Consider the following 13,105-nt stretch of genomic DNA (forward strand, 5'->3'; position numbering starts at 1 on the left):
TGAACCGGAAGTTGTGGTACACGTGTTAATGTTGTGAAGTTGTTTTGATTATTTTGGTGAAACGTCAAGTTAAGCAACATGCCAAAAGAAAGAGTAGCAAAGAAAAGTCGGCAACACCAACAAATACAAAAACAAGGTAATGTGGTCTGATTTGAAACAAGTTTACAATAACTGTAAGATTTAGGTCTTTAATAACAGATTAGCATACAACAAGCATTTTTTTTAACATACTTTTTTATGACTTTTATAATGTAAATTGAAGCAAATGGACCTAATTAGAAGAAAAACACACAAAATATAATAACATTTCATCATAAATCTTGTTCAGCATAGATGTAAACATGACACGTCAATGGATATTCCAGTAGGTACCGCAGACCAAAAAAATATTTTAATTTTTTTTTTTCTTTATGGTCATAGTTTCATTAAATATGTTGCTCTTATTGAAAAAACATCACTATATTATCCAAATGAAGCAAAATAAAGTCGTAGTAGCCTTGTACTTCTGTGACCAAACATGGCCGATATGACGATTTTAATTGTCATTTACGTCCACTTTTGTAAACCAAAAACTAACAGAGAAATTTCTGTTGTAAGCTTATACATGTTACAAGCAGTTATCAATGTTGTATCTCTGAAAATTTCATGTGAAAATATAAAGGGTTACTATTATTTCTGATAACATGTATTCTTGGGGTAGGTTCGAAACCGCTCCAAAATGACAAAAAAACACAGAAATCTTGGAATACGTAATTTAATGACATAATAATTGATGCAAATGTTACATCAGAATAACATTTTCAGTTCACATTTATTTACGCTTATACAATAATGTACATCCAGACCAATAATAAAAAGGAAAACATAAAGGTTTAGATCGCAGATGGAAAGTGGATACACGTTACATAAAAAAATAAGCTTCTTGTTTCAAATTTTTTTTTTTTTTTTTACCTAGACTCATAATAATATTGAATACTTGAAGATTTCAATAAAAGATGCAATAAAACTTATCATATGTACCAGTCTTTTAACTCAAACCAGTAAAAACTTATCACACGACGAATGCCAATGATTGGCCAATATGTTTAATCAATTTCTTACAAAAATATTTACATACTTTACACCTTCAATATCATTATTAGAAACAAAGCAATATAAGTAGCCATATTTCACCTTTGAAAGGAATGTCCAAACACTCGTACAATATCAGAAAGGTAAATTTCTATCCAGAAAAAATATCCCCAAAACATATTTTAGCAGCTGAAACACTTAAGGCATGAGACAGCAGTCACACGTGTGCTAAATAATTTACTAAATGCAGCTATGATTATTTTAGTTCAATAAAGTGCTTTATAAAAACAAATTCAAACAATGAATTATTATAAATATAACTATATACCACTTTGAATTATAATAAAACATTTATGGCTAGATCTACCAAATTTAGCATCCATGAAAGAGTATTAGTCTAAATTTGTCTATGAATTATTGTCACACACTTCATTTCTGTTCTAGGTTCTGTCACAGTTGGAAACAGAAAACATAACAGCATCAAGCTTGAAGTATAATTGAATCTACTGAAAGTTGTCTCATAACCACGTGTACTCTCCCACTCCGTTTCCATTTCAGGTTTCTCCATAGACGCACAGAGACTACACATTTCCTGAATAAAGAAAAATACCCATTATGACCATGGTTATTTATCTTTTTGTTTCAAATATTGTAATTAGTTTGACATAATATTTGTAAACAGAAATATTCATTACATCAGATGAAACACACCTTCAAATGTTTTTTCTGTATGTAGTTATTTTCACTTTACTTTTAGTATCTTTTACAAATAATTAATTCTTTACCATTTTTAACAGTAATATTCATTGATGAAGTGATGAAAAAGTATAATTATACTTAGAATTTAATGTTACTTGGTTACCAAAAAAATTAAGTTTGTGTCACAAAATGAGAAGTTATGGTACCTGAAACATTTTCTTTCAAAAAGGTATTTACAAATATAACAGACTTAAAAAGTACAAATTCTGTTTAATTTATTTCCATTGCATTAATACTATTCTTTTGTATAAAACTGATCTAGTCATATGCTAAACTCATTCAAATGATTTACATAAAAATAGATTTACGTCTATATTTGAATAGTTATGCATTATCAAAATGTTTTTGAAAATCAACTTCAGCTATCAGAAACTGCTGAGTCATCATGATAAGCAAAACATTATTTTAAGTTATTTTGAATTAAATATGCATTGTCTTCTAAAAATAACGCTTCAGTATGATATATATTCTACCCAAAAAGTTAATAATGGGTGGATAAATAATGACAAAGCATCAAATACGTTTAATTTTATCAAAATGTGTCCCTGCTGTGAAGTTCTATAGTTTCGCTTTTGCGGGTCAGTGGGTCAGAGTTACCTCCCTTGAAATATTTTCGATGTCGAATTAAACTAAATTGCTTTTTTTTTTAAATTACCAAAAAATTATTTTTATGCTGTTTTATTATATTACTATATATATCTATCAATATCTCAGTGAAATCGCCCTTTTTGGGGCAAAATAAGACGTATTCAAAGTTTCACTTGCCTCAAAAAAAGTCTTTTTGTAGTCGTTCAACTTCGGAAACAGGATATACATCAATCGGAAGGTGTGTACTTGTCATAACAACAAAAAAACCATGCAAAATCGTCATCAAAATAAGCGTATTCTGGCCTTGAACAACACTACCAATTGTGAACCAAACTCGTGACATTTCGGAATATGGGCGCAGCTGCGCCCCTAGTGGCGGCTGCGGTCGCTAATTCCAGAGGCCAATTCTCGGAACCGAACATACGGGTACTTCGGCCCTATCCGCCATTGTTTATCACGTGACGCGGTGAAGCTTCTCCTTAGTTACGTATGGTTTGATAGTGAATTTAGTCAATTTCAGTCGATCATTTACATCAGTTAACGGCGAAGATGCCTAAAACATGTTGTGCAGTTGACTGCATAAACCATAACTTGATGTTAAAAAAAAATTCGTTTTACAAATTTCGAAAAGAAGAGACCAGACGCCGCTTCTGGGTAGAGGCACTAAAACGTGACAAACCTGATGCACAGTGTCGGACACATTGACAGAATGCGACTACGTTGAGTTTAATGTTGTTGCATGTCAACAATAACCGACGTTAATAGCAACGAAAATGGTTAATGCATGTGCATTGATAACATTTCCACATTATACTGTAAATAAAATACACAATTCCATCTACTTTCATGAAGAAAAAAAACAACAACCCGGATGCATCCAGTTCTTGAATAAAGAGTATACTTTTTATCATCAAATTTGTGTGGTCTTCATTTTTCATTTAATCTAATTTTAGAGTTCAATCAAGACATTCTCTATACTTGTATTTATTTTGCCATCTTCGGCTACTACATCTATTTATTTATTTTTATTTTTAAAATAAAAAGTATATGCAGTTAAATTACACACACAATAATAATAATTTATTATAAAAGTTCTTTTTTAAACTTTATTTTTATTTTGTGTGTGCAAATGCGTCTGTAGCAGGTCTGCAGTACGAAAATATAGGTTTTCTACTACTTTTTATATAAAAATGGCTTCTTCCCCTACCAAGATTGTCCCTACTACTCAAGATTTTGCCCCCTACCCCTCCAGATATTGTACCTGCGGACGTGTAATAGCCCAAATGTATAATGTATTAAACAATAAAGGTATACTTGTATCTTGGATACATACATACATATATACATATGCATACATGTGTATAATATATATATATATATATATACATACACACACACACACACGTATACATGTATACATGTTTCTGGGTTTCTGGTTTTTTTTAATTTACTCTTTGTTATGAATCAATGTAATTTGGTGGTTGTGGCACATTTGTAGATTTTGCTTCTGTTCAAGTTAAAGGACTTACCTTTTTGCGTCTACATGTTGTTTTATAGTATTCTGCAGTTCTTCGGATTGTGTGTGTGTGTGTGTGTGCATGCATGTGTGCACACAATCTACTTCAGCAATTATCTGCAATAAAATGAATGGTCATCGCCATATTTGATATTTGTTTTCCTTTCTAAAAACACTATTTCTCATGGAGAATAATATGGCATTTAACCATCTCATTCATACATTTTCCTTGAATATGCTACATAAGTGCATCTATACAAGAGGTAATTTAACCCTGGTTAAAAGCAACTTGGGTTAAATATGTGTAGTCTAGCAAAAGGCATATTGATACAGATCAGTTTACTGACAGTCATGATAATTGCCCCCATCTCCTTTCTCCACCTGTATCTTATGAAACATTAGTTTTGTACATATTACTTAAATTTTAATTGCAATAACAATTCCAATACAGCCCAAGACAAAATCTGCAATATCCACTGACTAGGTATAAAACAACACTAATATATATATATATATATATATATATATATATATATATATATATATATATATATATATATATATATATATATATATACATTTACTCAAGTAAGTTTTTGTGTTTTATTAATAAATATACCATGTTAAACCTTATTATTAAAACAGTTATATTCGATGAGGTAACACTATGTTTTAGTAGGTTGTAGACTGTGACATGAAAATAATATGGGAGTTATTAATTGCTACCCTAACTTAGATTATGGGGGGCAATTTAAAATATTAATATTCACATACTAAAGGGAGCTATATATTATTCTCCTTGAACTAATCTCAGGGGAGTGATGGATAGCTAGAAAGAGATATAACTCCCCTTAGATGACAAGGTCTGAGGTTGGCTATATTTTATTATTGCTATTTTCTTTTCGCCTGCATTCAACCGGTAAGGAAGGCCAACATCATGAGATAATTTCACAATCTGTAAAAACTAAATCATTTCATTATTTCAAGAAACTGGTGGGGTTTTTTAAAGAATAAAATAATGTATTCAGTGGAACATTTTCATTGTTGCCAATACATCTATATAATAAGAATGACAATAATAATACTGTAATTTAAAGTTGTAAAGTAACAACTTTGCAATTGTTTAATTATTACATTCTATTTGGAAATATAATAATTATGTTAAATCCTAAAAATAATTATCTTGAATCTGCATATAAATTTTATTATTATACATACAAATTATATATTTTGTAGCCCACATCATAATTATTATAATATTAATAATTATCTTATCATTTCAAAGTTGTTAAAATTTATAATTAATATTACTTGAAAATTGCATCAACAAAAATTGTTCTGCCCAACCTGCCTCTAGTAAAGTCCCCTCGACAATATAAGCTATACGGAAACATGTCGGTAAAAAATATAGACTGTACTAATTCATATTCCCGTTGTTCGTTTCTCTTATATTGACAACCCAAGCTGCTATAATACTCATAAGACATGCTGCAACTATGTGTTAGCTACAGAAAATAAATGACAATATGCAAGGCATGCAAAAAGTTAATATGATAACTTTATTCTATGTAAAACAGTAATCACTAAGGCTTTGCTTCACCCCCAAAGACCCGGATGATCGGTAACTAGGCCGTGTGACGTCACGCCGGTTCCGAGAATTTCGCAAATTTGCTAAAAAGCGTCCCCTCCTCACCAAAGCAAGATATAATACTTTAACAAAAAACTAAAATTAGCACACTTTTCTGTGTTATCTTAGCTAGTTATCCCCCAAGTTTTAATGTGTTTGGTTAAAATGTTATATTTTTAATTATTAAGCAAATGTGTTGCCCGTCTGCCAAAACTGTCCACACAGAAATGTTGGAAAATATTATAATGTTGTCACATGCTGACAATCACCTGATATGTCCTGTAGACAATATCATTGTGTAGTCTTTGTATTTATTAATATAAAATACATCAGGCCCGTAGGAACTGGGATGGGGTGGGTGTGTGAGGGGCGGGCCTAGGGGCTTGTTCTCCATCCCACACTTGAGGACAAAAATGTATGTTTAAAATTTTCACTACTCCACATAAATAAAGATGATATAAAAATGAAAATCTAGTTTGTATCCCTCACTAGAGACTGTATATCCCCTTCCCCCCCCCCCCCCCCCCCACACACACACACACACACACTCTTCAAATATCGTTCCTACAGGCCGGTACAGATGTGGACAATATGTAGAGGCTGACGTTAGGAGCCAGTTCGTTTTATCTTTAGGATTTTGTAATCATGATTTCAAACCAACTGTATCAGCTAGTTTGCTCCACATACTGACATAAAACACATTTGTTATTATATATTGGAATAAAACAAAAATAACTACAATATATCCAGTGTTATTTTCTTTAATCATTCATGGAGGAAGAAGGAAGTTCTCGTGAAAATATATTACAGGTAAAACAAAACAAAATAATATATGATGCTTATTCCAAGTGCTAACTATTGTAAAATTTGCTTTAAATTGCTAGATGCCAAAAGTGATTAAGTGTATTACTTTATGGTAACAGTCAAAAATTAGACGACCAATTGTTTTAACCTCTGTCAAAGATAGCAGGCTTTCTGCCAGAACATAATTCGAGGTTACGTAATAAAAACAAAATATATTCAAAGGCATATATTGGGTAGTTATGAATTTGAAATGTTTTATTGGACCATTTTATTTAATGCAATTTTACAAATTTTAAACAGCAATTATCTTACTATAATCTATCAAAAAATTAAAACAAAACATATCCATTAATTTCCGAGATTTTTTAGTACATGCATGTAATTGTACCCTCTACCTGAGTACCCTCTAGCAGAAACCCAGGGTAGGGAAACAATTATTCGGTGTAAAGTATTTTTAATATGACATAAAGAAAGCATTGAGACGTTAGTATGGAGTCGTTACGGGCTGTCGGTGAAAATTAATTTACAGGTAAATAAATGTGAACTATAAATATTCATATGTGAACAAATTGCAATATCCGTTTTTTTAATGTATAGTTTAAGTACATACTTGTCTTTCATTTTCACATTGTAAATATACCAAATTGTCATGTTTATGTATTACATTTATACTTTTGGTTTACCACTGTGACACTGAAAACCTTTGGCCCATAACTGTATTAGTCAAATATTAGGCAAAATCTAGACTGGAAATGATTTATGCTTATTAAATCTTGTTTGCAATTTATATATTTTATTTTTGGCATCAATCAGTCTTGTTTATAATAGCAATATGTATGCAAGTTTGAGATTCTGTGTGCGCTATGAAAGAAACAATCTTAAAATTAGTGGCGAGAAATTCAAAAGTTATGTCCCTTGGTATAAAAATCCCGGTCAATCATAATTACTTTAATAAATCAATTATTTTACTTACGGTGGTTTATATTTATGTTAGTGACATAAATCGGTTCTTTAAAATACTGCACATAATAACATATACATATAAATGGAGTTTATGGCTGATGAAGGGTTACAAATTGATAACCTATATTTGGAAAAATAATTTTACCACTTTTAATTTGCAACTAAGATGCTAGACTCACGTAAACCAATTTATTCATCATTCTATTTTACGAACACTACCGATGTTTAACAATTAAGTCGGCCGTTAATGACTGTAAAGCCGTAATCGACATGTAGGTATTCGGGGTCGCGTTTTTGGCGACATGATAAAAAGCATTTAGAGTTGCGGCCCTTTGCTTGGTGATCGCTAAACAGATGTTAATAATTTAAAGGCACCGTCTCGAGCGGATATTTTTAATTTTAGACTTGAGTCGTGGTTAGATATTATAAGGCTTGTAGGTACTGGGTTCGCAGCCCGGAACCGGCTCCCACTCAGAGCTAGTTTTAACGACTCGATGAGTAAGTGTAAGACCACTACACCGACTTTTGTCTCACTAACCATATGTCCTGAACGGACAGTCCTGAGCCCCGTTCCACGAAGCGATCTTAGCACTAAGATCACCTTAGTGCATAAGGTAGCTATGCACTTAAGGTGATCTTAGGGCTAAGATCACATTGTGGAACGGGGCCCAGATAGTTACATAGTAGTCCAGATAGTAGTCCAAGAGACGTAGAAAGTCACAGTGTGGTTCTTTCTACGGGGACCAGACAACTCGGCCCGGGGGACAACTCAGCCCCGTGGCCGAGTTGTCTCGGACAACTCTGGGCCGAGTTATTAGACAGATAGACGGGGCATGCTGTGACACACTATATGCGTGTTAAGTATGATAGTTGGCCATGTCGTAGTATTGTATAGTAATAATAATGCATTATACTGATAGATACCGCTAAATATATGGTCAGCATTAAGAATGACAATTGTGCGTGTCGTACGCGCATATCGTTATTTCTAGAAGTATTGTACTATAGAAATAACGCAAAAGACATCATTTGCCAATTTCTCACATTTATTACATTAAACACACACATGTACACATATAGGTACATAAATAGTTATAATAATGAAATAAAACATCAATCACCAAAAGAACATAGAAATAACGCAAAAGACATCATTTGCCAATTTCTCACATTTATTGCATTAAACACACATATGTACACACATACATAAATAGTTATAATAATGAAATAAAACACCAATCACCAAAAGAACATAGAAATAAAACGTCCAGTAAGAGATAAAAGTCAGTGCGCAAGAGGGGCGTAGAGCTTTCCACAGGCCAACAGGAATCTAGAAGTGGACACGTCACCATCTGTGTAGCGTCCCCACTGTTCGAAAATTTTCCCCTGTAGATTCCTGAAGGCCTTCCTCTGTCGCCGTTGCATCTTCCTCTCAGAGACAAACCGGCATGTCAGAGGAACCAGCCTGGCTTCAGTGTGGAGCATGGGAACCAACTTGTAGAAGGGAGGGGCTGTTCCAAGGGCACGGTGGTTCAGTCGGTGATGCCAGCCCTCCACATCACTGTTGGTCCTCACACTCTGGTTGAAGACCGACCAGGCGTTCACCGACCACACGCTGCTCCTCATCCAGGTGCGGTCCACATAGTCCATGAGGGTCACCAGTCCTTGAACTTGTGTTCCTCTTCTCAGACCGTCGAAGGCTGCTTCCACGTGCTCTGAAGGAAGGAACGGGAGGGCGAAGACCTTGATGAACTTGCAGGTGCCGTCGTCATTAATGTTTTGCTGCGCCAGACCGAGCTCCTGCCCCTTCCTCCAGACAGCCTGGTTCCAGTGGAAGCAGCACCCCTTGATTTGCAAGCCAGGATACACTTCACGGAGCCCCTTCCACATCCCTGTCAAACACAAATATAAACATAAGTTTAAAGATCTACATATTCGCATAGTCACGTGTCTATAGAATACTTTGTCGCAGCAAGAATATATATATTACAATGAAATGTATTTTAAATGTTTAATCCCCTAAAATATAAATACCTGTCTCAAAGTCTGCTACAAATTCAAGTACAGACGCTCATCGTGGCAGCAAATTGTCGATGGCGCGGAAGACCTGGAAACACAACACACATTATTATAGAGAATCACCACCGAGTGTATATATCATTATTAAATGCAAGTCATACGTTTTTTCATCAGTATTACAACTTACGGCTCTGTAGTCTCTACTCTTTCGCCGCGACATGAACACAAAGGCAAGTGGAACTTGCTTCGTGGCGTCGTCCTGCCTCAGGAAAGCATGTATTTAGAACAGCTGGACAAAGGGATCCTTCACAACCTTGAAGGTACCGTCCAGGTACCATCTCTTGGCGCAGACCAGTAGAGTGAGCTGCCTCTCCGTCGTGAACACGGTACATAATGCAACTAACCATCATACAATCCGCATGGTTCAAGGACTGAATTATGTACGTGAATACGTGAAATGTGTTATTCTTAATACTAAGTTTGTCATTGATACTCAGAGCCCTCAAAAGTACCCGGTCTCCGGCGGCAAATCGCCGCCTGAAACAGCTTTTGCCGCCACCTACTTTTCGTTGATGGTAAAAAAAAAGTGCTTTCTCTTCTTTAATAAAGTCTCCTACAAAAGGGATTCAAACAAGGTGCCCCCTGCTATCATCACTGTTGTAGCCTGCTACTTCTTAAACTATTGAGGGCGCTGGATACTACTATTATTATTTTATTTTATTGACGAAGGACCTATTATAACACTTTATGATTACCTTTCCTCTATACGTTGAGGGATGTCGAAGTCGGCCGTCACGTTGAATGAATTTCCCTCTGCTGTTTGGTTATATTAAATAATAATATTAAAATTATTAGCAATAAAGATTTTCTTAATGCCAGTTGCACAAATATGTTACCATTTTTATTTGTCTTAAACATAAAATAACATTAATTTTTCAATTTTAAGGTAAAACGCTGCTCAAATATTGTGTGTGTTTTTTTTTATATGTAGTGTGAATTACTTCTCCGAGTGGAACACGTGTGCAATCATGCGTGAGGGAGTTGCATTCTTTTATTTCAGTGAGAATACTTTAATTTAAAAAACAACACTTGTCCAACAATAGACAAGATTGTCCCTGTGCTGAGTTGTCTCTGGACTCCGGGCCGAGTTGTCTCGCAGTGGGCCGGGTTGTCTCAGAACTCTGGGCCGAGTTGTCCTCAGGGCCGAGTTGTCTGGCATTCCTTTCTACTACTACTAGTACTAGGGATGGGACAATTATTAGATTTTACCAAAAACGTGCATAGTTTCCCAATTTTTTTTTTTTTTTAATGGTACATGTATAAAAGCAGGGCTTCTAGAATTTTATAAAAATCCACTAGCCATGGTATCAGTGATTTAGAAAATTTACTAGCCATGATTATAAATTCACTAGCCCTATTTTAATAAATACAACCAGATACATGTATGTCACCCAAAGAGGGAGATAGAGCTTGAAAACCTTTTGATTTGGGTAGGTTTGGGGGCGGGGGGGCAGGAAAGTCATATTTTCAAAACAGACGTAAATGCAGGATTTGACAACTTAGTTTTTTTACTAGCTGTCGCCGTGTCGGGCATGATGATGATATTTATTTACTAGCCCAACATTGAATATCACTAGCCATGGGAGTGGGGCTATCATAATCTAGAAGCCCTGAATAAACGTTTTCGCACCTTGCAGCTGGTAATCCCAGTGACCCATAAAATATTTCGGCTAATCACAGCATTCGATTCCCTTAAAGCTGACATGTTTACATGGGCAATAGGTGCAGTTCAGATCCTACACAGAACCCACAAATTTCTTGCCGGGACCGAACAAATTGTAACCTCCCAAAATAGGGACTGACCTCAGTGATTAATCCGTTGAGAGAATAAACATTTAAGTATGTTTCGTCCCAATCGTCAAAATTGAAAAAAAGTTAATGTGTTAAGTTTAACTTCAAGAATTATAAAATGGCGTCCAATTTCATCATATTACTTTAAAATGATTCAACATCGCTAATGTCCATAAATTTTTATCGGGACGAAATTGTTTGCAGTTCCAGAACTACAATGTACGCAAACTACTTTGCACTTTTTAAAAAAATATATCTCTGCATTATTTGTTTTCACTATCAGTACGAGCAAAAAAAATAAAACTAATAATAACTAATTACATAATTAAATATTATATACATGTTATATGTCAATGGCATGTACTTGTGCTTGCTTGTCTTTTTTTAAAATCAGTGATACCTTTTTTATATAACTTGTGTTGAGTTAAATAATCAAAATTTGACATGATCAAAATAATAATAAACATTATAAAAATATGTCTTGACATATATCTTTCTTTTAGACTTTTATAATGTGTACATGACACCCATATATTATGTACTCCAGAATGCATCTAAAGACAACTGAATTAAAAAAAAACCCAGTACTGTTATCAACACTCTAACCATCAATGACCAATCTATATCAATTCTGTGCATTTGCTGCCTACCAAACGGTAGTCAAAGATTGTCACTCTGAGTCTAATACAACAACAATCCTATGTTTGACATTAAATACTTTTACATCAATAGTTTTCGAGCTCCCTGATAAAATAAAATCACATATTAATTACTAATACACACACTACAGGAAGAGACTCAACAGCACCCCTTTTTTGGTAATGTTCCGGTTAAAAATGTATTTGCTGTACATGATTAGGTTGGGGATATGTGATGGTATTCATTATTTTGACCATAATTTCATTCCAAGCAATTTTGCTCGGATTGCTAAATCTGTGTTAAATGAACATTGTGTTCAGTAGAGTATTGTGTTCAGTAGAGAACCCTATATACCGTATATATATATGTGTATATGTATATATATATATATATATATATATATATATATATATATATATATATATATAATGTTTTCTTTCTTCAGGTATAAGCTTCCACAGAGATATTGGCCAGCACATATTGAAGAATCCATTGGTAGTAGCCAGTATGATAGAAAAGGTAAAGAAAAAAGGTTACACTCAAGATAGTGATTGTTACAAAGGGTTTACAATTGGATTTTATTTAGTGGAAAGTTGGTTAGGCTGGTTTCAAATTATGTTTTTGATATTTCTTATAGTGTATGTATTTAAATTCTTCATTCAGGATTTACATGTTCCTTGAGAATACTTGAAAACCCATAAATTCTCAAACCCTTTTTCAAGGGCCCTTGCATATCCTTAACTATCAGCAGTTTGGCCGTGATGTGCTACATATATGTAGAACTCTTTGAAATATGGAAATGTTGTTGAACATCAGTTGATTTAGTTAAAAATGTATTTTCCTTTCTATACAGTCAGCACTGCGCCCCACGGATGTTGTTCTGGAGGTTGGTCCAGGAACAGGCAACATGACTGTCAAGCTCCTGGAAAAGGTGAAAAAGGTATAATCACACATTTTATATTGCTTACATGGTGTAGATGATGTCATCACTAGTTCATGACAGTCGGTGACCTAATTTTTATATACCCACCTATGATGGGTTGTATTATGGTATGGCGTTGTTCGTACATCTGTCTGTTAACGTTTTCTTGTCCGGACCATATCTTGCATACAGATGCATACAGGACCATCAAACCTCACATGTAGGAACAACTTGGTATGGCAGTGTGTCGTGTACTATTACTAGGTCACTGTGACCTACTTTTCATGGTCTACTGCATATACCAGTAAATCCGTGTCTGGATCATATCTTGCATACAGGACCATCA

General features: G+C 34.2%; 1 protein-coding gene and 1 long non-coding RNA gene across 2 annotated transcripts in view; one reads left to right on the top strand and one right to left on the bottom strand.

Annotated features, from left to right (window-relative positions):
• The window catches only part of LOC121376145 (probable dimethyladenosine transferase), a 22,881-nt gene continuing 9,776 nt past the window's right edge, over positions 1–13,105 (top strand). The window contains exons 1-3 of the mRNA XM_041503950.1: positions 1–136; positions 12,283–12,356; positions 12,691–12,777. Coding sequence (XP_041359884.1) covers positions 79–136; positions 12,283–12,356; positions 12,691–12,777 — 219 coding nt within the window. The 5' untranslated portion in view covers positions 1–78. The remainder of the gene's footprint in view (positions 137–12,282; positions 12,357–12,690; positions 12,778–13,105) is intronic.
• LOC121376147 lies at positions 930–2,585 on the bottom strand. The gene is made up of 2 exons (XR_005958409.1): positions 2,352–2,585; positions 930–1,663 (listed from the first exon to the last, which is right to left on the bottom strand). It is a non-coding gene; the product is annotated as an uncharacterized LOC121376147 (long non-coding RNA).

This window comes from Gigantopelta aegis, chromosome 6 (genome assembly GCF_016097555.1).
Source record: "Gigantopelta aegis isolate Gae_Host chromosome 6, Gae_host_genome, whole genome shotgun sequence".
Lineage (NCBI taxonomy): Eukaryota > Metazoa > Mollusca > Gastropoda > Neomphalida > Peltospiridae > Gigantopelta > Gigantopelta aegis.